We start from the raw sequence: 26,097 nt of genomic DNA on the forward strand, positions 1-26,097 counted from the left end.
GCATTTGAAATTCTTCTTGAATTATCTTCCAAATAACAAGTTTTTCTGTTCCTTTGTGTTAGTCCGTACATAAATGTCTACTGTTTCACTTCAATCACTTACTAATATCTTTGGTGCAAAAGTATTATTTATTGCCTAATAATAACCAAACTATTTATTTAGGTACCTATTTTGAGTTTAACACGTAACCATACAGAAATTTTTTAAGATCTTTAAATGCACCTCAGTAATTCGTCTGAACTTCCCCTTTCCCAAAGTTTCCTGATTAGTGTACTACTTATCACACTAAAAGAAACTTCCCAAGCCATAAAAAAATCCCCTTAGAAGCAAAAAGTAAAGAATACCGAGTTGTTTCACCTCCCAGTAACTCCCTTGCCAATATTTAGTAAACAGAGGTAGGTTTTGTCTAACCACATGTAAGAAACATTCGTACACAAAGAAGTAATATCCAAATCTTTGGTGCTGATACATTTTCACTTGTAACATGCAACAATTAGAGGAGAGGAGGGAGGAAAGATGAGAGGAAGAAGACTTTCCAGACCAAAACATGACAACCAGAATGCTTGACAGAGATGATGTGGGAACACTTTCAGGAAACAGTTAAATGTATCCCAAAAAGGACTTGCATAAAAGAATAAAATTATACCTGTCCCAAACGTCATCATTACCTGTCCCTTGGAAGAGCTGTCCAGGCAAGGCTATGGGATGTTCCTGCCGAAATCTGTTGAATTGCAACTCCATCTAAACCACTTACTTTCTTTGGTTTAGTAATGGGGCCAGTAGAGTTTCCCTGTCCACACTGTCCCATTGAATTGTTACCCCAAGCATAAACTTCATTATCTATAAACATAAATAAAGTAGAAGAAAGCTGAAATACATCCGCTTTTGATCTAGAAAAGGATTATGTATTTTTACAGTTTGTTCTCTTTACCATGAGAAAGTGCCAAACAGTGACTGTCACCAATGGAAATGTCAACTATTCTGGTAGCCGCCAGCTCTTCAGTGAGCTTGGGTCTGAGAGCAGTCGCCTCTGAAGAGCCACAGCCAAGGCAGGCCCCGCAGCCCCACGCATAAACCTGGAGCAAAGCAAGCACAGAACAGCTGCAGGTCACACCTGTGCTACGGCTGAGCACAGCAAACAACATCCCAGCAAACCACCTGTACCAGGACTGCAATTACACCTGCAGCACAATATGCACAGGACTTTCCTGACTGAACACACATCTCATACAGTGTGCATTCCTTCCCCTGAGGGAAGTGCCAGAGAGCACAGCACCAGGGAGGTTGCTGCAGGAAAACAAACCGCTATAGTGAATGTCAACATTCCTAAACCCCACTTAGAAAACCCACTGGCTCGGAGTCACAGAGCAGAAGGTGAGGAGGCCAGCTGGGTTACACGTGTGGAAATGCTTATTGGATTACATGTACCCATCATGCCAGGAAGCGCCCTTGTTTACCACCTCAACATTTAGCTCCAAGCTCTCCTAAGATTTTTCAGATTAGAAATAAAACTTGCAGTTAATACCTATATTCTAATATACATATACATTTTAAAAAAACATTCAATCCCTTAATCACCTGAGTTGGTTACTTAATCACCTGAGTTGGTTAAAAATTACAAGCATTTCATTGTTGTTTGTTTCTCTAATCCAATTTGATTTTACACTGGTTACAGTTATTAACCTAAAAATACTACATCCTCTATGACTAAGCAAGAATCTTGAAAAGTGTGTCTTAGATGACTTCTAGCACATTTTGAAATACTTTTGTGCATTAGGTACTTTAATCTCTAAGCAAGAACTTCACTTCTGCTTAAGTACTAGTTGAACATTTTCTCAACAGTTAAAATAATAAATGCTGAGATAATGTGAACCCAGATCGTCTTCACCAACTCCCGTAATTTGAATGAAACTTGTTTTGCCTACCTGCCCTGTTGATGTCAAGGCAAGCGAAGACTGACTTCCAGCACAAACTTTTCGAATAAACATTCCTTGCAAGGCTTCTATAACTTTAGGTTTATATACTCTATTTGTATCACCATGACCAAGTTTGCCTGCAAAGGGAGGAAACAAAACTGGAAGGTATTTTCAATGGACAGGCAACAATTAAAAGTACTCCAACAGATTTTTTTGGCTTTCCAAAAATGTGAGAGTGGATTTTTAAAATTAAAACATATTACAATTTCTATAAATCCTGTTCTCATTCAATTACAGTAATTACAGATTTGAAGAACTATATATTTATTATAGTCTATTTTAAAATTAAAACACAAATCCCAGGCAGTTTACATGTAATAGTTTGTAGGACATAATTAGCTACTGTCATATCATGAGTGAGCTTATTTGAAAGTCATCACCACAGCATTTTTTCCAAAATTGTTCATCTATTCACTGACCCTTCTGTGCTGTGAAACTCCTCCCCTGATGAAAATCTTTTTTTTTAACCCTATAATCTTGCAGGTGAACTTCAGATATCATATTTAGATTTTTTAAGAATCCCTTCCTCAAACAGCTACCAAATGAGGAATAAAAACCAGAACCAAACTGCAAGGCGTACTGAAACTATGAGGCAGATGAAATAAGACAAGAATTACTACCAAAAATATTTGTTTTACCCACCGTTGTCTCCTCCTCCAAATGACCACACTGTTCTTCCATCTTTGGACAGAGCTATCGTGTGTGAACTGCCACAGGAAACCTCTCCTACATTGCTAATATCTTTTACCAAAGTTGGAATGTTGCGGCTGTTGCTGTCACCATGACCTAAGGAAAAAAAAAAAAAGGTGGTCTTTTTTCTGTTGATTAAAGTCATATATCTCTTTTGCAGTCATAAGATATTGCAAATTCTATGTGTATTGCAGTCACCACAAATGATGATTTCTGCCAACTTTTTGGAAAGATTCATAGTAAGGTTTGGAAGACATCTATCATAAAGTTAAACATTAAATCTTTAGGACATACTCCAGAATACCTGTTCATATCTCACTGCCTCTAAAACTTATGATTATTCTCTACCTAGCTGAAAAGGAATAAAAAATAATTGCTAGTACAACTGCCTTCAATACCAGCTGATTAGGTAGCTAGACTTCCCAATACTGGGCAGCAGGTATCCTGCACAGCATGAGGAAGCTGTGATAAGGGCTCTATGTCACTCCTGTCCATATTGCACAGACTGAACAGATCAGCCCCTCAGCTGCCTTTAGGCAGCCACATTTCTAAGGGGTCCTTTCTGCAGAAACTAAGTACATTACAGCTATCACCTACTTCGGAAAAAGTTTTATTCCTACTAAACTCCAGAACGTCTGTGGATATGGAAGAAAAATGGAGAACAGAGGAAAATTAATATCACTGCTATCCATAACTGATTAAATATTAAGAATTTCCTGTAACCCAATGAAATGTTACATTTAGCTACATTCTGGAACTCACCACTGTACACTCCAAGACCCCCAAAGGATGTCAAAACTCCACAATAATCTAAAACTCAAGGAGAACATTTCCACAATTCCCACAAAAAATTCCAGTTCAACCTCTAACACAGAGTTCTCTTCTTAACGACAGGGATGCACTCGGAACTTCTACTGATTCCCTTGAAAGCTGTGACTGTTGACCACTCTCCTCATCTTCCACCCCTGCCACTTGCTTGCTTTTACCCCTCTATACCTGATGATTGTGACATTTAAAGAAAACAGAAGGGAACTAAAGCTCAACATGAAAAAACGTTCTGTGCAAAACCTGTTGGTTCAACTGAACCGGCTCAAGAAGGGTAGGCTTACACCAGGCATAGCAGCTCTGTAGCAAAGATTACAAAATAGACAAGTGAACTTGAAGGAAATAGTAATACAGGGTTTCTTGTTTCAGTTAAATTTAACTTTTTAGATGTATTAAGGTATAAGAACACTAAGCCAGTCTGGCAAACTTAACATCAAGTATCTTTATTAGAATCAGACCCTTGATATTATTAGCCAGTTATTCCTGACTCTTCAAAGAATCATTCTAGCATCAGACTAAATGAGGTTTATCTAGAATTTCAGTTTATTTAAAACGTCTACTGTTTTTACATTCCAGTGACATTAGCAACCATACAGTCTTAGGAATTAATAAAAGCAACTTGCCTTGAAAAGAAAAATCTTTCAGAAATAATCTTTGTAAAATTAACTGAATTAAAAACTTTTAAGAGCCTCTGCACTTGTCAGCTGTATGCACACACCTGAGTACATGTGTATGTGTACACTGAATGGACAACTAGAGAGCTAGGCAAACAGACGTATTAAATCATTACTAGACACAGGAATTTTTGCAAAAGCATCTCATGAAATTTTCAAATTACCTAATCTTCCAAAGTCTCCTTCTCCCCACGTGTACAGCTCTCCATCTTCTGTAACAGCAGCACTGTGTCTGTAGCCCGCCGACACACACACAACCACCTACATTACACGCATAAAGAAAGACAACAGTTTTACACAAATCAAGTGATCAAGTGGGAAGTTTGAAAGCTTAGGAGAGTCAAGTTTCAGAAGGAGTCTACATAAACTAACTTGTTCATTCACATGGATCAAGTACACACAATCTTTGCAATCATTTCTGTTTATTTGATAAGGGGAAATAAGTAGAGAAAAAGTTTGTATGTAAAAGTACTAATGATTTATTTATCAAGCAGGTTTAGCATCATGATATCCTAGTCTTAGAGGAGAAAAAAAGCAGCATCAGTGGATTTTTAAGACACTACACAAGCTATATGTGAAAGCCTTGATGTTGCAGCTAGCAAAATTGAAACGGCAATTCGGCGAAAGCCCCTGAACAAGTTTGACTGAAGGCTATGAGAAGCTTTCCTGACAATGCCTGTAGGCCTGTGATTTGGGCAGTAACAACCATAAGCTCTAGTGTTTTGCTGCAAGCAGACCCAGCCTCAAAGAGAAGTCTACAACAGACAGAACTTTTTCTTAGGATTTTATCTATTTCAAACTTTACACAACATCCCAGCTAAACAGAACTAAAACACGTGCTCCACTATACAAAACATACCTTCCCTTGCAGGGGACCCTGAATAAGTTTGGGATATTTCTGAGTAGAACTATTTCCATGTCCTAGTTTTCCATAGTCACCATCACCCCAGCTGAAGACTTCCCCTTCCGTTGTAAATGCTAAAGTGTGACCATCAGATCCTTTTGAAGATGACACCTTTTTAATAGACCTGTGAGGCTCAAAAGTCAATTTTTTCAATGTGGACTGATTGTTGGAGTCTCCAAGTCCCAATCTCCCATAGCTGCCTTTTCCACAGGCTCTAACAGAACCATCCGTAGAAATGACAAATGTACAATATTGTCCAGCTTCAATCTACAAAGAGAAAAAAGGATGTAATCGAGAAATACAGAGATGAGACAAATCCAGAGTTTATATATAGGTCTAGAAGTCTGTATTTTTTAACAGAATTTCAGGTTTCTTCATATAAAATGATGTAAAAACTAAATATAACACAATGTTAAAATAATTTGAATTTCAGCAAGCAGTAATACTAAAATTCTTGGGAAATATGTTACAATTAAATCTATTTTCATAATAGACTGAAGTATATAAACAGTGAAAAAAGTATATAAAAGTTATTTTATTTACTTGTATCTCTTCTACAGACTGTAGAATATGTGCTACATTGAGATCTCCAAAACTCACGGATGGAAATCTTAATATTTTAAAAGCAAAAAAGTCAAAGTAACAGCTTGATAAAACACTGCAGGTTTTGCTTAATTTTAATTTTAATCAGTACCAAGCGATAGCATCCCAAAAATAAACCAAATGCTAAAAATCACTTGAGTCTATAAACTTTAATCACGTGAACATCAAAGAAATAAAATCAAAAGCTTTTAAGAAAATAAGAACTTGCCCCTATTGGGAAGTCAGTGCTCAGCTGAGGAGTGACCCAACAGCAAATGGACTAACACAGAAATCATTCCCTATAGGAATCTTAACAGAAGTGAAGAGCAGGTTCCATTTGACACACAAAGGCACACCATAAGCCAGCCCCAAACAGGTGGCCACATCCCTATTTAATGGGAATTAATGTCTTCATACAGATAATCCTATCACAATCATCTGTGGAAGGCTAAGTGAAAAATCAGATAAATTTGTTGTATAGTTGTATACAGTACTATTAAAAGAGTAATACATTCATTCAGATCATGCAGTCCATTCTTGTGTATTAGTCTTTCAAATGTTTTGAAAGTTTTCTGAATGCATAAACTTGCTTTATGATGTCCAGTCCTGCATCTCATTGAAATATAAAATACATCACTGTCCATAGAAACAATTCCAGAAAATGCACCTAAATTGTCTAGTGACCAGAAAGTGCTTTTACTTAAGTCAACACTGCAAAGGCAACCTAGTACCAGAAAAGTAAACTATTATATTCTGGGTCATGCATCAATAGAAGTGCTCAGCTGCAATTGCAGAATCTGTGACTGAGAGCAGAAAGAACATGCAGACTGATTTTCAGAAAGCTAATTAAGGTTGCTGTGTCAGCAGCTAGTCCAGTTTAGAGCTTTAAACTCAATCTCTGGTGTGAAAACCACCAATGGAAAAGAGCATGGAGTCGTTAAGACACCTTTTAACCAACAATTTAAAAAAATCAAACAAACACCAAAACAAAACAAACCAAAAAAAAAAACTCCACCAAAAACAAACAAACCAAAAGAAAAAAAAAAAACCCACCAAAAAACTACAGGTAGCTACACTTGTCTCCACAGAGCAAGTCAGGTAATTCAGTTATTCTTGTTACATGGTTATTTATGTATGTCACTAAAACCAAAACCAGAATGTTTTACCCAGGCATCAATAAAAGCAGTGAGCTATTCTCAGTAAAATAACCTGTGTGACCAGTTCTGAACATCATTCATTACAATTTGCTTCATTACAACTTGACACTCAGAAATAAAGTACTATTTTTCAATTTCATGCTGTGACTATGAAGCTGCTGAATGTTACATAGTGTACCACTAATGGATGTCACTCACCGTCTGTGCATCAGAAAAGCTTGGAGCAAGCTTAGGTTGAAGTATTTTCTCTTGAGTTCCTTCTACAAGCTGGTGACTGCTGTTACTGCCCCACACATACACCTCACAGGTCTCTGACACAATGGGAGCATCGCCTGTTTGAATGCTGTCAGGGCTAGCACATGTCCTTGAATAGTCTGAGGCCATTCGGCAAACCTGTTCAAATCAGAGATTTATTACACAGTACCATTTTATATTTCTTCCTATACAGTCACAGTATTTAATGCAGCTTTAATTGCCCCTCAACATGGTGACTGTCTAAAATACAAACCACCACGACCATATCATTAGTTTGCCGACTAATTAGCTTAACAACTCTATCTCATTACATCTTCGTTTCTCAACCTTTTTTGCACCTCTTGGACCCCAGAATAACTACACCCACATGTGCACACCAATCACGTGTGTGAGGAGGAAGTAAACTACAGTAACTTAAAAGTTTTTTTCAAGACATACCTCTTCAAATAAACACAGAGCTGCCTCATACAGAGAACATAAGCCATCTGACGTTCTGGTTGGCTCTCTCCATTGACTTCGATCAGCAGATGATCCCTACAACGTTTAAATGTCGTTATTAGGAGAAATACGCTTCCAATACAGCAACAGCCCACCCGAACAGAATACATTAGGGATTTGTTCTTACCGGTAAGGAAAAACTAATGGCTCTTTCTATAAAAGCACAAGTACACTACCTCTCTCCTGAGCTGTGATATCTGCATACACTTCAGGAAAACAAAACTGTCACAAGTGCTAGTCCAACATTTTTACTGATTCAGTTTTGTGAAAGTATCTGGGTTCGGAGTTAATTTCTCCCAACATTTTGTAATGAAATGCATGTTATTTGTGTCTAAAGTGATAATTATTTTTAAATTACTAATCATGCATGATTTTATGTTTACATATGTTTCATATTTTGGTCTCTAATTGTACATATAGCCCAAACCCAACAGAAAATAAAGTTGCCCATCACAACATTTATTCCAATTCAGATACTGCTACTGCCATGCTCTTTTCATGGACCCCATTCTTCAAAATAGTTTTCAGATCTTTTTTAGAATCTTTTTTAGATTTTAAAGTTTATGTTTATTAACAAGCCTGAAAGAAAAGTATGACCACTAGAGGGAAAAAGTCATTCCCTGTTTTCAGTCTGAGCATCATGAGACAGAAGCTTGCCACAGCTTCTGACTGTGTACTGTGCAATAATTTCATACCTTGAAAAGCAATATTCATCTAGTACCAGCAGTGAGCACTCACTTTACAAAGCAATGTGTCACACTTCCAATTTAGCTTATTTTCTATCACAGTAATTTCTGAGCATCAGCAAAACTGCTGAACATCCTGAAGATGAATAAGCAGAGGCCTAGCTGAGTGGGGGAGCAGGAATGTGCAATAAAAGTTACTAACAGGAAACAAGGTGTATCACAGAACTTTGAATTTTCTAACTTTTTCCGCTATGAACTTAAATGTACAAGTCCAAGCAGATCAAGTATGTCCTCAATTCTTTCCCTTTAGTTAGAGATAACACCAAAATGACAAGACAGAGACTGTTTTGCTGTTTCATCTTTACCTATGAGGAAACAGGTGGGCAAGAAGGGAGAGAAAGAGATGGTGAGGGGAAAAAATCACCAAAAAAGCCCCCGTTCTAACATATTCAGCAAACTGGCATTTGGGATGGAAAAACTACTCCATTAAGAATGCAACTACATTGCAATGCAGAAAAACTAAAGCTGGTTATACCTACCAGAGATCGTCGCATCTGGGTCAATATACTCATAAAGCAATCAAAGCTGATCATCCCTTCTGGACTTTGCAGTAACTTGGTTTTCTCCATGGTGTTTACTACAGCTGAAGCACCTAAAGCCATTTCTATCCATTCAAGAAGGTATCTCAAGGCACCTCGTTGGGCAGCCAAACCAAGAAGCAACTCAGAAGCTAATCTTCGACCTAGAGTATCTGCCCCAGAGTTTGGAATCGTTACTCCTTTAAGAAAAGTTGTTACTTGTGACAAACAGTCCAAACCCATTGGTGGAATCTTGCTTTCATTTGCTAGAGATAAAGGTGGTAAAGAGCTCACAACTTCTATTGCTGTATGGATAACATCATTGCAGAGACTGAGGCCAGGTCCTGCCACAGGCATCATCCAGCTTTGTCTCAGCAGTGCAAATAACAAGCTCAATCCAGTCCGAACTCCCATTTCTATGAGTGCGTCTGTGCTTGACCTCGGTCGTTCACTGACAGAGTGCACATCTGTGGATCCAGAACTGCTTTCTGGTGAATGCTGCTGCTGTTTCACCTTACCCTTATCATGGTATTTATTAGAAAGTGCGTAGAAGACACGCTGTAGCACTAGGAGACGCTTTCGAAGAGCTCCAGCAAACGGAGAGTCTGAGCACACCATCTTTGCCAGTGCCAGCTGGCTGCTAAGAAGGGCATCCAAGTAGTGGTCCTGTTCATCACTAGATAGAGATTCCCGCTCAAAATCTGGTAACTGAGGTCCCTTGAGGCACAGAACCTGCTGGGGCAATGGCACTACTTCTTTATTGCTAACTAACTTAGCATACAAGACAGAAACTCCCTCCCTTGTTGCAATAGATTCACTGTCTTCTGTGATCCAGGAGCTGTTTAGGTGTTCAAGCCACTTCAGCTTCACAGGTGGGACCATAGCTGCCATGCTGGTTTACTTCTTTGCCATTAGTCCTGAAGATGAAAAAACTGTCAATAGGTTATACAATATTATCTACAGATCTTATTACTTACAGCAGGACAAACCCAAATAATCCTTTCAGAAGGACCACCAAGAATTACCAGTTTCACCGTGTGACCTATATGCATGTGCACCTTACTTAACATGATGTAAGAATTTTAGTGCAAGTCAGTCTGCATTTTCTAAATCCATATGCACAAAAATTCACATAAAGCAAATTTAATTCTGCTGAGCAACATGAGCAGCATTTAACAGATAAGGCAATTTAAGATTTAGATGTCAAGAACCACAAAGGTGCAGGGCTGATAAGTATATCTCAGCACTATGATGATTTATGTCTGCAGGATCATCCATGTAATGGTATGATATTTTGCTATTTTATCTGAATAAAGGATCACAATTGCAAAAATGTACATTGAGTTCAAAAAATTTCTCACATATAAGAAGACAGACTGATCACCAGTAGATGAGTCCAGGATTCTTCTAAGTCTATGTCTGAGAAAATTTTAAAAATTAACAAATTAAAAGAACATTCTGATCCTAAAGAGACATTCGAGTTACTAATTTTAATGCTGATAGCATTTAGAACTCCAATTCTTCAAGAAGATTCTTGATGTCAACTCTAAATTTTGCCAAGTAGTTTATAGCTCGATATGCAAAGAGACTTCTTCAAAGTGAGTGTTTTCAAACTGCTCCTTTTAAAAGACCTTTATTTAAAGTAATGCTTTACCTCCTATTGTACAAAACAGATGTGTTTACTCCTATTTTATAATCATTAACCATGGGTTACATAGGTTCTGAACTATTACTTTCTGTTCTTTGAGCCTGTAAGTCATAATGCATTACAATTTCACCAAAAAGTACTGTAATTTCCTGAAGGAGAGTTTTGTGTCCTTTGGTAGTGTGAGCCCTATTTGATCTAATTCAAACTAAACTCCTGGGGGTGGAAGGAGTCTCTGCCATGCAGTGAAAGTCAGTGTTGCTGCCATATCATGCTTGTAGGACAACAGGTAACAGGCAGTGCAATTTGCTCCACGTTTTATCTTGACATGTCACACCTAAAATCATAAATTAAAAACTACTACAGTTATTCCGCCAATACATCTGCCAAAAAAGCACACTGTGTGCTATTAAGCACCTACTTTTTTCAGCCAAATTTCCCCTACAACAGATTAATACCTTCAAAAAAGCTTTACACGAGCCCCAGTGAGCCTTACCCAAGCAACTGCTGTTGCACTATAGCAGCCCCTTACACAGGCCTATCCCACAGAAACTGGAGCCACAGCTCTTAAGTACCATTCAGAGCAGGGAGCATTCCTTGCATTTCATACAAGACACACCTTCTATCTACTCACACCACAAAACTTCCTAGCAGCTCAGCCTCAAAGTGACACATACAGGTACTATTGTGCCCAGGACCCTGTAGATTAAGAAAGGGCAACACTATCTCATTTGTCAGAAAGTATTTGCTAACTACCATTGGATTCTAACAGAAACTGTAAGGCCAATTAATGAAAACGTCCTAACTCTGGTCTTATGTGAAGTTTGTGCCCCATCAAGAGGTAAAAGATGGGGATGTAGCTCCATTAAGAAGTTCCCAAACAGACTTATTTATGGGCTTTATGCTTTCACCAGCTAGTCTTCTTTCAGAAACTTCAAAATGTGCTCATGTACCTCAAAGGTGCAAATACTGCTGCTTTTCCTGAAAACTGATAGATTATTTCCCTCCTGCCCTTGTATGCATCGCTAAAAATACAGACTGAATCTTGAAGCTGAGCCCTTAGCAGTGCCCTACTCTCCTTCTGCAGCTTTCGGAAGAAATCATTGGTCCACCTTGAAAATAACATTCCATTTCATGTGACAGGCTTTAATCAGACACTGCTCGTAGTCCTGGAAATGTTCTTTGAATACAAATGTAAAGGATCTGTCTCTGCATCTAACAACCACAGATCACTGAAGTTAATCAGAAACCAGGTAACAGTTACACAGGGTATAGGTAGGGTTTATTTCTTCCAGCTCACAAATACAAGGTTTACAATTGCTCCAGAGCCTAGACATGAACATCTCAGTTCTTTTAGGCAGACAAAAAGAAAATACATTTGGCTTTGAAAACTCAAGTGAATGCTCACTGATGTTTCACTATATCTGACTACTGCAGGATCAGGTGAACATGTGGAAGGTACCAAGTGTGCAGGGTAGGCCAGTCCCACACACTTTCTGAACATGCTGATCATATAGCCAAGCACAAAGGGAGAAGCCAGAAACATGTGACAAGTAGAGAAAAGGACTTTTCTCTCATCATCATAAACCTGTAAATGTATAGCAACAGCTTTATAAAACTATTTCACCACTGGCACACTTAAAACAATTCAAACTAAAGTACCCAGGACTTTCTGGGATTTATATTAAACAAACAAACAAAAAAAGGTCCAGCTCATCTGCCCTTATTCCTCCCTTTCTCCTCCTGCTCCTCGGCGGGGGGAGGAAGTGAACCGTGAGAATGTAGAACACAACTTATTTGTCGTATCTTTTAGAACCACAGTTCCTGTTGAGGAAATCACCATTTTGGGGCAGTAAATTTTTGCATATATTTTACTGCTGCCTTGCCTATTGGTAAATCAACTAAAATGGGACTTAAAACTCATAGCTGAACAAGGATTTCAACAGTGTTACCAAATGTAATACCTATTTCAAAAGCTTACTCCAGGGAACGGTGGGGGGAAAACGCATACATCAAACCCTAAAAGCCAAGTTTTATGTATCCAGGATGCAGAATTTTTCCTTCAGAACAGCAGTGGCAGCAACTTGAGCTGCGTGGAAACACATGCAGAGGTAACTAAGCGTGCCTTTAGAGTTTGTTCACCTTGAGAACCACAGCCAGTGCTGCAACGGAACTCAAGGAAAGGCTCCGGTTCATCAGATCCCCTACTGGAATAAGTGCACAAGCACAGGGAGAGCTGCTGTTACTCATCACTGCACTGGACACCAACTGCTGTTTGCTCCTCTTACATCAGACGAAAGGGAATGTGAGGAAAAGAATTTTAAAGTTAAACCTGTGAAAACACAAGGAATATAATCAGGGAAGGCTTTTGCCTGAGCTAAGAGGAGAGCAGATCATTTAAATTATGGAAGAAAATATTCTTAAGAGAGCTCTCTTTTAATGTATTAATCTTTGAATAAGAAACACAGAAATTACTTGCAGCAGAGACAAAGGTTCTTTTTCCTTTTATCAGTCCCTTGCTTTAAATGCACCTGAAGGTGAACCCGTAACTTCCAAAGCTGAAGCCCACTGCAGACTGAATGTGTGTCCTGATTCTGCCTCTTCAAGCTCAAAAGTCAAAACCAGGTACTTCTGGTCTGTTCATGGTTTTCCCCATCATATAAAAAACCACACCAAACAGCCAAACTACCACTTGAATTCTAAGCTCAGAATCAAGTCTCCACATCTTGCAATAACTAGTATGCATAGAAAGGAGGTAATAGGATGCATTTCAAATTCAAAGAAATCAACTTACAAGCAGCCCTAGTGACTGTGAAACCATAATAATTCAATGATTGGCATGCATTTCCACAAAATCAAGAACTCAAAGAAAGAAAGCTGATGATAAATTTCATTACCCCTTTATCCATTTATTTCTCTTCATCTATTTAGTTAGAGGATGATTTTTAAGAAGTTTTTGATCAGATGTGTTTGCTGTACTTAAGGAAAAAAGAAACACAAAACCAAGAGCCTGCAAATGTTTGTCAGCAAGACAGAGTATACACTAATAATAACTGATACACTTACGATCTTCCCTCTTGAATAAAAATAAGGAAAAAGAGGAAAGTTGTCATATTTTAGGGAAAGCATGCAGTCTTCAGTGACCTAGCAAATAATGTGAAAGAATTTAAAATATGCTGTGTTATTAAAGAGTTTGTTTTTTCTTAAACAGGAATCAATTCAGCCTGAAACCACTGACTAATTTTTACAGAACACTTAAAATATTAATTTTTGTGGTGGAAGCTTGCCTACAATAACTAATAAATTGCACATATTAAAAGTGTGAATGGCCTATGGCAAATCATTATTAAATACAATAGACAATTGGACATATTAAAATTAAAATTGAGTTTATATCAATAATTAAATAGGCCAAACAGCCAATTCTTTCACTGAGAAAAACTGCATCTTTTTTTAGGAAAAAAAACTATTCCCCTATCTCAAACCAGAATAAATAAGAGACTGGAGATGCATCTAACTACATTTGCAAGTCACTTCCATGAAGCAGAAATAAATTATGAGGAGATAAACTATGAATGCTGTTCCTTCTTTCTCTCTGCCACCACAGCAATTTTATCACAGAAAGAGGAATTTGATCTTGTCATTAATCCCAGCTTGCTTATTTCATATATACAATACCAAGCCACTGACTGCATGGATGATTAACACCTTAACGTACAACTGACCAGGAGATACAACGAAATATGTATTCCACCACAAATATTTCAACATTTTTATATATATATACATACATATATATTTATTTATTGGTATTTATATTAGATACTAAAAATATCTATGTTTCATGTATATGTGTCTACAACAAGTAATCTTTCTGCAACAATTATTTCTTTTGAAAAGGGAATAATTGTTCCGAAGCATTTCAGTTAACATCAAAGTGAAATTATCAAGAAAATTCTGTATAATTTTTTTTTTGTGTCTATATAAAGTGACATATATAAGGTAAAATGGGACTGAGAAGTAACAGTAAATTTTCCAGCCACTTACCACCATCTCCTAAATTAGCTATGGAAAGAGATTTTTCTAGAAAGGGAACAAAGGAAACACTAAAGATTTCTCATAAACCCACTTGGTTGGCTCAGCCATGAAGACTGTCAAACCTCTAAGAACAAATTTTTTTTTCATATTTTTACTATACCTTCAGGAAACCAAAAAGTTTTTAGGTCTTGTCACTTTGAGGTAAGTGGAACAGCTTTGATCACCTTCAAATGCAAGAAAAAGAACTCACGAGGGGGGGAAAAAACCTTACTAAAGAAGTTAGTATGGGAAATTCTCGACTTCAACACAGTCAGAGGAGTGAGGACTTTGGAAACTGCCCCAAATACTCCTATATTCCAAGGGAACAGGGGAAAATGAGAATAATTTACAAAGGACTTTGACATGAGATTGAAGGTTAAAGTCTGTAGAGTTATAAAGTTCCTGTTTCTGAGTCTAGCAGGAAAAACAGGTCTTGGAAAGAATATACACAATTCCCTGAAGGAACTTCCATAATCATCCCTTTCCATGTCAGCTCAGAAATTATGGGAGATAGATGATTGTCACCCAAGAACCACCTCCATGCAGCCAACATATTTATCCTAATATAAGTAAATACGAAGTTCCCTTCTAGCGTTTAGATTTTTAAAAACACTTAGAATTTAAAAAAGCTCCTCAAATTGCTGTGTGTAGATCTAAGAGAAAGACTGCTGGAACAATTTAAAGAAAGGTGCAGGTTGGGCAGAAGCTGTACAGTGCAGCTACATCACACTGTAGCTCCTTTTGAGAGGATCTGGAACAGCTCAAGGCAATTAAAGAGAGGTTAACAATGAATTCCTGCTTTCATGAAAGTCATGACAAGAAAAAACTGAAGGGTTTATGTTTTATTTTAAAGAAAGTTGTAGACAAGATCCTTAAAAAGTAGAATTATTATCTAGCTGATTTAATTAGAGAGTATAAGAGTACAGTCTCCCCACAAAACATGTTTTGCTTTTGCAATCCTTAGCACACACACTCAACTTCTCAACAGATAGAAACCATCGAAACATGTGGAAGGGAGGAGCTGATTTTAGGGCCTTTTTTTTTTCCCCAAAACATCACAGCCTCCAACAGATTGGCTCTACCTCACTGCCAAATGCAGATAATCACTGGTATTCCAGCAAGAATAATAGAAGTCCATAGATAAGGAGGAAGAAGGTGCAACTGCTGCTCAGGCTGTGAAAAGGAAAATATGAACAATCAGCTCAGAAATGTAGGTTAATCTTGAAGCACAGTGATTTCCCATTGCTTGTACAAACCTGAATCTTCCTGCTTAATTGCTATTTTACAGCTTTTTGCTTTCCTCCCAGTACAAGGTCCAAAGAAGTAAACATTGTAATACAGGGATAAAAAGCAAAATTCATCTTACATAAAATGTTGTTAAATGAACACAGCAAACAAGGGGAATGTATTTTTATCTAGTGTTTAAGATAGGCAGAACTAATCACAGTCCATGGAGATTTTCAAACATATAAATCGCATAAAATTATATACCATATCTTCAGTTAGTACAAAGAAAATCCATTTTCTTGACACTAGCACACGCACTGAAGATATAACAAGGATGGAATTTGACAAAGCTACATACTAACACGTCTTTCTTTAACTTAGCCTGACTACAGCAGAAATCAAGCACACACAAAAACAATTATTCTGACAGAAGGCAAGTGCTCAGGCTCTTAGAACTCCTACAAAAGTAGCTGAAAGCTTTATTTTCTGCAAAGCTCTTAAAAAACTGCACCTATAAAGCTGTAAATATTCTATGTCCTAAAAATAAAAAGTTTTCTCAGAGGAAAAATAAACCTCACAAGCATTCACTCTCTCCCTCTCTGCAATCAGCAATTTCAGCAACCTTTGTCAGAAGCTGACTACATTTATTTTATGGGAACCTAATTACAAAAGCTTGTAACACAAGAAGTCTGTCTATACAGTCAAATCACAGGCAGGAAACATCAAAATTAAATACAAAGATCTGGCTGTGAAACTGAATTCTGTCCACTGTTTGCCTGCAATGTTGCACCACACACATAAACAGAGCTCTTCACTGTGTGTTCATTGACAATGAGCTTTCTGGAGTCTGCAACAGTTCCATTTATTATTTTCAACCTGAGGGACTCCTAGAGCACCTCCTGTGCTCAAGGTCCCTTCAGCCTGATGTCACCTGGGTGGTTTCTAAAAAGGAGTAGAAAATTTATTATTTTAAGAGATGGCAGCCAGATCACACTACAGCTCTTGATGCTCCTACAAGTAGTTAAAGCTTTGTTTGCAATGGTGAGAAATTAACTTCTGTGATGGGTCAGAAATATCAAGCATTTTTTGGCCCATGCAAAACTCAGGAAAGATTTCACAATCAGAATGAATAGATAATTCTATGAGCTCATTAAAAATATGAATCAATTAATTTACTGCAAGTGACACTGACTACTGAAGAACTTATTCCGGGATGTTATTTTAGATAATTTTTGATAAAGTAGAAGTTCTGAGTTCATTGCCAATCACAGCTCTGGAAAAGCTAATTTGCTTAAAATATGACAGAAAACCTAATATAATATCTTTCTATTTACTGCCTCACTGTGATGACAGTATTACAGCTGCATTATTAAAGTGGAATCTCTTCAAAGTTTCAACATTTGTTCTTAGCATAAGCACTTAGAACCCTTTTAAATTATTTTTTCATTCAAACACATGTAACATTCTTACCAGTAAACCAAAGTCTTTAGTCTGCATGCCAGACTACTAAATTATTTGCTCAATATTCTGTCAAATTCCTAACCTGTACGACTCCAGAGCTGAATGTGAAATTCAAGATATGGCTGCACCTTTATTTTGTGCAACAGAAGGCCTGTTCTCTGGTTTTGCCAAGTTCCACTCCTAACAGTTCCATAAAATGACAGATTACCTTAAATTGTCATCATTCCAGTCTTTCACACGTCTTACAAAGAAGCCACGAAGTCCCAGTAAGAATCTTGCTTTACATGCTGCCAGCTGGTGGAATGCAGCAATTTCTGCAATCCTTATTAGAATTTTACAATCTCAAAGTGCAACTAAACCAAATTGATTTGCTTCCCTGTTTTCCTAAATAAGGGACTGTATATACAGGATTTAGCAGCACCTATCAGAGCTCCAAACAACATTTACAGCCTTTTACTTGAAAGGTGATTTAGAAACCAAGAATGTATAAAAGTAATTAAAATCCTGCCTTGTCACATGCCAAAAATGTGAAATGTACAGAAATGTAAAACCCACAAAACGTTTCATATGGCTTATGGCAAGGGGACACTATGACAGTTGAAGCCAACAGGACACAATGTTGCCTAGAAGAGTTATCTGTTCAATATTTCACTAAAAAAAGCACTGTAGGTTCAATATTTCAGTGCCAAAAAGCACTGTAGGTCACTATACAAGGCAAGAATCTTCAAATGTTCTTTTTGGCCTGTCTATATAGTCTGAACACACTGGCATGAGATGCAAGGTGAATGGAATCCATCCAAAACAGTCAGAGAAAGGATAAATGAGAAATTGCTTGCACTGCAGCGAAATTACTACAAATTCAAAAAAATTGAAAGCAAAAAATGTCCTCAGAAACAGCAAAAAAAAAATTTAAAAGGCAGCAGCAATAGTAACAGGAGATGGACTGTAAAACAGCAGAGAAAAATAAGTTGTGGTCTCCTACAAATCTGGAATAGGAAGCAAGGAACAAAAGGAACTAACCCAGAAAAAGTGAGCAAGAAGAGCAGCTACAGCAGACTGTCCTTCACTACTGAAACACTGAGGTGAAATACGCACCAGCATTAATTCATGTGAACATCTGTCACCACTGAGCACAAGGGCCAGAATCTTTCCTCCTTGTATTAGCCTCCTGCTCAGCATATGAAAACTAAATGAATGACATCATCATTCAGAATAAGATTAATAATGTAAACAAACATCAACTTTTCTTTCCAAATATTGAATTCTACCTAACCTTATATTTGTTAAGTAAGCCATGGTAAGGCCCTGCTTGATATTCTTCCAGTTTTAGTCTTCCTACATGATTTTAGGTTCCTGTGGGATTATTCATTTATTCATTATCAGGTATAGTATTGAAATCAATATAATCCTATGTTTTCAGCTAGTCACAACTGGTTATTCCAAAAATCTTTTTGGAGACAGATTAAAGGAAGACAAAGTTATTTTTAAGTTAATAGGAAATTAAAGCTATTTGCCCTTTTGCCTTTAGGGTTTAAAAAAGAAAGTGATACTAAAACCTAATCATGGCTTCTCAATGTAAACCCCTGAGGGCTGTACAAAATCTTCCCAAGCAGAGAAGAAATAAAAAATATCATTATTATTCAGCAGATAAACTTAGAAAAATCAATTTAATCCATTACTTCTTCAGATGCTTTAAGGTTACCAAAACAAAAGCTGAGAATGCAAGGCACTCCACATGCACAATCATCAAAAACAGTTAGTGAAGAGGAGCTGAGAAGCAGAAATTCCCCGTGCATCAAAACACCCCAACAATTTTAGTAAAGAAAGGTGCCTGATCTTGCACTGGAAAAGGGATGAAAACTGTGGTGAGGTCTTAGCACTACCACTCTGCCCAAAAGGTACAATCACTTGTACTTCTACTGTGTAGTGTAGTTACAGTATTTTCAACAACCACAACACATAGGAACAGACATTTTCTTGCAAAAACTACCTAAGTTTTAAAGATGTATTTACCAGAAATCATGACTTGAAATTGAAAACTCAGCAAGAGACAGGAGAGTGCAATATGTACAAGACAGTCAAAATTCAAACACATTCAACTTTCAAGTTAGCTGTGTGTAAGCAGAAAAATGGACTGCAGCCTTTAGAGATAGGTAGGTAGGTAGGTAGGTAGGTAGGTAGGTAGATAGATAGATGGATGGCATATAAGAGCAATGGAGAGATACTTGTTATCAGGGCCTGTGGTGACAGGACAACAGGTAATGGTTATAAACTGAATATGAGTAGGTTTACATTGGATACAAAGAAGAAACATCTCAATGAGGGTGGTGAGACCCTGGAGCAGGTTGCCCAGCTAAGTTGTGGATGCCCCTTTGTGTTAACACTTCCTGTTAACATTTGCATTTCTTGACTAAGAGAACTCCTATTATAACTACTTGGAAAAGAAACTTCTGTTGTGTAAATTCATGCATTTGTAAGGAAATGTTTTGAGAATGAAATTTCAGTATTATCTAGTCCTGGCAGCCAAAGAAAAAATTGTCACTAGTAAGGAGGACTCAAACTGCAGGCTCTTCTTTAAGCAGCAAACTAATTCCAACTTCCAGCAGAGAAGATGATTGCTTGAGCCACCTGAACATTCTCCCAAATAGCTTGGAGACATCAGATCAATCACAACAGGCCAGGGAATATACCTGGCCAGTTCCAAGGTCACAGCTACACTTGCTGTTGATGCGTAAATCCTGTAACCACTGGGCTGCAGACTGGCTTTGTTGGTTTTGGGTTTTTGGGTTTTTTGCAATAAGAATTTACGTGTGTTACTACGAACGACTCCAATGCACAGCAAGCAGCTGCAGCACACCGGCAGTTATTTCAAGCAGCCCTTTGACAGCAGGGCTTCAATTTCTGAGGGCTACTTCAGATGTTTTTAAAGAGCTAACACCTACTAGATTTGAATGTTCCACTTGACTGTCAGTCAGTGCAAGGGAGACAGACAAAAAGAAACCCTGACAGCAGTTTCGGAGTTTGAGTACTTCTGAGAGCCAATCACGGCAAACACAATCAGCACAGCACTCACCATTCACTACCACAGCTTTGACACCAGGAAGTCAAAGACAGCCATAGAGAATTGCATCCTACTTTTAACTCAAACACACTAGTGCAAGATAAAAAAATCTCCCAAGTTACATGAACAGAGGAAGATTAAGTATCTGTACAGGATCTAAGACCATTGCTTTGAAAGGCTAATGACTTCCTAACAACCTATGACCAGAAACCAAATGACTACTCCACCAAGCCTACCTAAAATACATATAATTTCTGTCTCCATTACTTACTTTTAAAATGGGAATGAGTGCATCTCTACCCCATGAGTATTACAAGAATAATAACACTAAAACAGAAAGAAAAATTGGAATAATATGTCTTAACATCTTACACATACATAATTTTACTGCTGAAACACAAATATTATTGCTAATTTCATATGTAGCCTTCCCCATCCTTAAAATGGTCCTACTCCAGTCATTACTGATAATTTGAAGCATTAATATTATTAATAAATCGAAATATTAATATGCTTTTGCAGGGCACCCCTGTAGTGTTTTCTTTGAAAAATAAACTTTATGGCTACCTCAGATTGGTAAACTAAAGACAAAACCCAACAAATATCTTTAATCAACTACTATCTATTTAATTCAGTTCTGAAACAGCAGAACAAGTCTTCACTGTTAAGGAATTTTTCAATTCACAGATTAAATTAATAAAAAAAGACTGTGTTATATTCTTACTATGCCAAGCAGTCTCTTGGCAAAAATAAGTCAAAGACTTGACATCCCTATGCTTAATTAACAATTAGATAAACAACTCCTTTACAGTTTCAAAAAAAAAAAATTCAAGACTCCCACTTCCCCTTCAACTTACATACTTCCAACCTCATAAACTCCTTTAGTCTTAGTGTTCAAAGAAGAAAACATACACGACGTATTTAAATAAGACCACAGGAGCAGAGAGAAAAACCTCACTACAGGTTTGCACTCAGAAATAAAAAGCTTTGAGAAGTTTCATTTTAAAACACAACCACTGTGATACAGCCACCTAACAAATTCCTCATAGGTGCAAGGCTACAGGAGACTGGCAATGCTATTCTGTCCTATGGCACAACATTGTACAGCTTTTAATCTTGCACACAAAGAAAAGATTCCTCTCAGAATGGGGAAGTAGTAATAGACTGACGAGGTACAAAGTCCACCTTTCCAGATTAAATACCTATTATAATTTTTCCCAAAACTATATGAGACTTAACCCTGAGATCAAAGTCCTTCACAGTCCCACATCCCAACAGAGCAGACATGGTATCTATGGGGTCTCTAAAAAGGAGCATTAAATTCAGCACATGTAAACTGAGGTTTTGTTATGAAATACCAGCATAGAACACTCCGCTAAACTACAAATCTGATCGATCTCATAAGACAATATACATATGTACATATACAGACACATACAGGATATGTTTACATGTATATAGAGCACACGGTTCCAGCTACAGGAAATTACACCACTCACAAGGAAACAACCAGCTTAGATATGCGGCAACAGAAATTAAAATGTTTCAACTGCACTAAACCTCTCCTATATACTGTGAAAGGGTGAGGGGAAAACAATAGTATTCTGCCCTTTAAAAACATGAAAAGCAGCTTGTGTTCAGCAACATCTCCATGAAATTAACCATATGCAGTTTAAAAAAAAACAAATCCAAAACACAACAACAAAACACCTGCTAGGACTTCACTTTGAAATACAAAATAAATAATCTCTAAGTAAAAGTATACATATAATGTTGCAGTATTGCAAGCAAGAGCAAACAAATATGCCATGCGAAGATGGTGCAATTCAGATAACAGGTCTGGAGATACAAGGAACACCTACCTAGTCATGCACACAGTTGATGAAGGCAAGCATGACATTTGTGACACCTGCCGGGTCCACCTGGGACGCACGTAGCCAGAGATGCATTAAACATTTAGAGGAAAATGCACGGCCACACTACAACAGCATTCATGAGGTTCATGGGGAAAAAGCACACGCTCCAAGGACCTCAGCCGAAGCACAATGCAGAATTCGTACATCTTATACCACTATGAAACAGCACAAAAAGCCCCCACCATGGGAGAAGAGCTGCCGGAGGACGCCCTTCCTTCTCCCACCCTCAGCAACAGGGCAGTGACACCTGACCGGCCCCACCTGCTTCCCCTTTTCCTCACGGCCGCCTGCATCTTCCCCCGCTCCCGGACGCCCGCGGCTGCAGCTGCGGCCCCGCGGTGCTGTCGGGCGGGGAGGGCGCGGGGAGAGCCATCCCGGCCCTGGGCTCGCCCAGGCCTCCCTCCCCTGCCCGCGCTCCTCAGCCCCACGCGGCCGCGCGCTCACCAGGCAGCGGCGGGGGCAGGCGGCGGCGCTCGGCCCGGGAGCCCCGCGGGACCGGCGGGGCGCGGAGAGCGGAGCACGGAGATCCCGCCGGGAGCCGCGTCCTCCCGGCCCGGATTGTCACAGGGAAAACATGACGCGGGCGGGGAGCCGCCGATCTCGCGGGGCTACCGCGCGGCTCTCGCGAGATCGGCGGCCGCTCCCCGCCTCCGCCTCCCGTGCGCGGGCACGCGCGGCTCGCCGCCGCGGTCGGAGCGGCTTGTCCCGGCGGGAGCGGGGCGGGAGACAGGGCCCGGACAGCGGCGGTCATTGGCCTTCTGCCAGCGTGAGGAAGAGCGGACTAACGCTTCTGCATAAAAACGACCAAAGAAGCGGGTCAGAGAAACGAAGCACCTAATTTAGGCCGGGATCCTGATGGAATTGATGTATTGGGCAGTCAGTGAAAAGAAGAGAAAGGGATACCATATGCAGGGACAAAAAGTGCAGAAAAGGCAGAACAAATCACATTAGAGGACAAGCAGGAGTGTATTAACGTGTTTGCTTAAACAAAATGAACAAAATAACAGCAATTAGTAAAACTGTCACTGAGGAATGAAATTCCAATTCTGAAGAAGGATAAAGGATACAGTTAAGATTGTCACAGGCTTAGATGGTGGCAGCAACAACGGCACACCAAGTGAGGTGAGGCCACAGTGACAACAAACAACATGGTGAGAAATCTCGGTTGTACCCACACGAACTGGTAACGTGCATACAATATTAGGGATGTCATGACTGAATCAGTAGACATTCATAGACCAAGTAAATGGGAAAACTGACAAGAAGCAAGAGGCAAACTCTGCAAGAAGGGACTGCATATGTTTGAGTACATCACTCTAAGTCAGGAATACAATGGAACCTTACAAAAATTACTGATGTGAAATAGGTGAATAGGAAATAATTGTTTATGCTCTTCCAGTAGAAGAGCTAGAAGATAACAAGAGGAACTAGTAGATGAAAAATTCAGAACAAGGAAAAGAATTACTGTTTCTTCATTCACATATAATTAAGCTGTAGAACACCTTGATGCAGGACAAAATGTAGTAGAAGTTTACCTGGACTCAAAAAGAGAACGGAAAAATACAGGAAAGAAAAAAAAAATCCATCAGTTTACCAAAGACATCTCTGGTTGAAAAATGCCCCAGCCTACAGAAACCCCTACAACATTTGGGGGACACTTTCCTCTGTGCTTGCTCCTGCCTTTCCTTCCCAAGACATGGGCTGATGGCTGGCTCAGACGCAGTGGCAGTGCACCAGCAATCCCATCCTTATGTTCTTGTCCTATATAGCCTATGTTTCCTGGATCTCTCCTCATGAGCCTTAATGCTTTATTCTGAGATATGAAGAGTTAGGGGAGGTCCCTAACGGTAACGCTCAGCTCCCTGGAGGGACTGTTGCATTTCATGACACAAGTTCCAACCAAAATTGGACTAAATGTGACTGACCACTTTGGAGACACATCCCAGGTATTTGATGGCTTTTCATTCTGCCCCCTAAAAGGCAACTCAGGGATGCACAGCGTTTTGCATCAGAATAAAACTCAAATACCTTGCTTTGAAAAGTCTGACCTAACCAAGCCAAAAATCACAGACTAAGAAAAAAGTCTCTGTTAGCAATTTACCCATGTAATACCAACCCAGAGGATAATGGTCAAGACAACCCATTTTTGTTCAATAAGTTGTAAGATTTTTTTTGTTTTGTTTTGTACCTCTAACTACACCAGCTAATCTTTTGTCTAAAATCATAGTCATAGTCAAACTCTGCTGTGAATGAGCACCTTCTTTGTTGATGAGACCACCTATGCTAACAAATACCATCAGAACAGGGGTAAACGATAAAAACATTTTAAAGCATTCCATAAGTATTTCAAATATATCAGCTGAAGGATGCTGTATAAGAAATAAACTTTTAAAAAATCAACAGATACATGAAAACACATTCAGTGCAGACATGTCCAGCAGATCTGCCATTCCACAGAAGAGAAAGAAGAATAAACAGACACACTCAGCAGTATGTGCTCTTCTCCATGTTCACATGACCCATGCCCACACACATTAATCACAACACAAAGACAAAACCTTAACATTAACTGGATCTTTTATGGCTTGAAGGCTCCACCTGCAGCCAAGCATTGTATAATTCTCAAGGAATTTCTTAGGTTGCAAATGTCTAATGCTTTTAAGTTACGTACACTTTAATATTAAGTTCACAAAACTGGTTTTTTTCTGTTTTGTTTGTCAAGTCTTTACCCAGCCCATCAATCACTCTGCAGTACTGAGAGTCAAGGGCTCTCTCCTTGCCATTTGCCTGGATGCAGGTGCAGGGGCTGTTTCCAGAGGCCCGCTGATCTCAGAATTTAAGTTACACTGGAGGACCATTGCTCTTGCAATGCTATGAATAGCTATTGCTATAAAAAGCATCTTTGTGAATTCTCACGTGAAACTTGTTTATTAGATAGCAACTATTAATATTTTATATTAACTACAATCTTTGATAAGTCAAGTGACTTCCACAGTTTCTCCTTCAGAGCTAGACCCCCAATGCCTGAGCTACTGTCTGCATCTGCAGCTAGCTGGACTCAGGAGCTGCCAAACTGGAATAAAACCTAGCATGGCAAGTGATGCAGAATGAGGAGGTCTAGTCCATCACTGTATTAAGCAGGCAAGTATTGTCAGAATTACTGAGAACCCAAACAAAGCAAACAGCATTCTAGCCTACAGTAGCGCCAGTAGGTCTGAAAATAAGGACATTAATAAGGGGAACAAGTCTATATTTGCTCTGACACTACCAACGGCTGTCACCACAATTCAGCCACCTCATCTGAGAGTCAATTATCATTAAATCAAAACACTTGCATCCTTTGGAAATTGCAGAGGCTCCTAAACTCATTTGGGTACCCCGAGGACATACTAGAGGAAAGATGAACCCTCCAGCCACCTGCAGCTATATATTAACAGTGGGAACGTAACAAAAAAAGTTGAGTTTTATGGGACACCCTAGACATAGGCCAGGAATACCTGAATCACAGCTTTTTTGTAGGCAACATCATTAATCCTCTCCCCCTTCTTCACAGCAAGCATAAGCAGAAGTATTCAAAACTACAAATATCAAGAGTTCAGCCCCTAATGTCCCTGACTGCAGGACATTAATCCCCCATTTCTATTTCCAAAATAGTTTCCACCTTACCTTCAAAGCATAGAGGGTGGCCAAGAGAAAGCCCATATGATTCATCATGGAGGTTTCAAGAGAAAGGCGGCTGTAGATAGTACCTCTGTTATCTCTGTGCTCTCACCTCTTCTTTAAAACAGAAATAATCTTTCATTATGCAGACCTCTCAAGTCCCACTCACAGTTTTCCTCCTTCCCAGCTTCACTTGGACTAAGGCAGATTTCTTCCAGCATTTAG

At 38.8% G+C, this 26,097-nt stretch overlaps 1 protein-coding gene across 10 annotated transcripts in view; it reads right to left on the reverse strand.

The window, feature by feature from the left end:
* Nucleotides 1–26,097, reverse strand: part of HERC1 (HECT and RLD domain containing E3 ubiquitin protein ligase family member 1) — an 86,085-nt gene extending 59,988 nt beyond the window's left edge. For 8 of the 10 annotated variants that reach the window (XM_064388861.1, XM_064388855.1, XM_064388860.1 and 5 more), the window contains exons 1-10: nt 22,657–22,810; nt 8,787–9,742; nt 7,502–7,597; nt 7,007–7,201; nt 5,025–5,336; nt 4,330–4,426; nt 2,619–2,762; nt 1,926–2,053; nt 932–1,076; nt 669–840 (exon numbers count right to left, since the gene is read on the reverse strand). In XM_064388861.1, coding sequence (XP_064244931.1) covers nt 669–840; nt 932–1,076; nt 1,926–2,053; nt 2,619–2,762; nt 4,330–4,426; nt 5,025–5,336; nt 7,007–7,201; nt 7,502–7,597; nt 8,787–9,716 — 2,219 coding nt within the window. In that variant the 5' untranslated portion in view covers nt 9,717–9,742; nt 22,657–22,810. Of the gene's footprint in view, nt 1–668; nt 841–931; nt 1,077–1,925; nt 2,054–2,618; nt 2,763–4,329; nt 4,427–5,024; nt 5,337–7,006; nt 7,202–7,501; nt 7,598–8,786; nt 9,758–22,656; nt 22,811–25,878 lie in introns of those variants that run through there. The other 2 variants (XM_064388854.1, XM_064388853.1) reach the window with 2 other exon arrangements.

This window comes from Passer domesticus, chromosome 14 (assembly GCF_036417665.1).
Source record: "Passer domesticus isolate bPasDom1 chromosome 14, bPasDom1.hap1, whole genome shotgun sequence".
Taxonomy (NCBI): Eukaryota; Metazoa; Chordata; class Aves; order Passeriformes; family Passeridae; genus Passer; species Passer domesticus.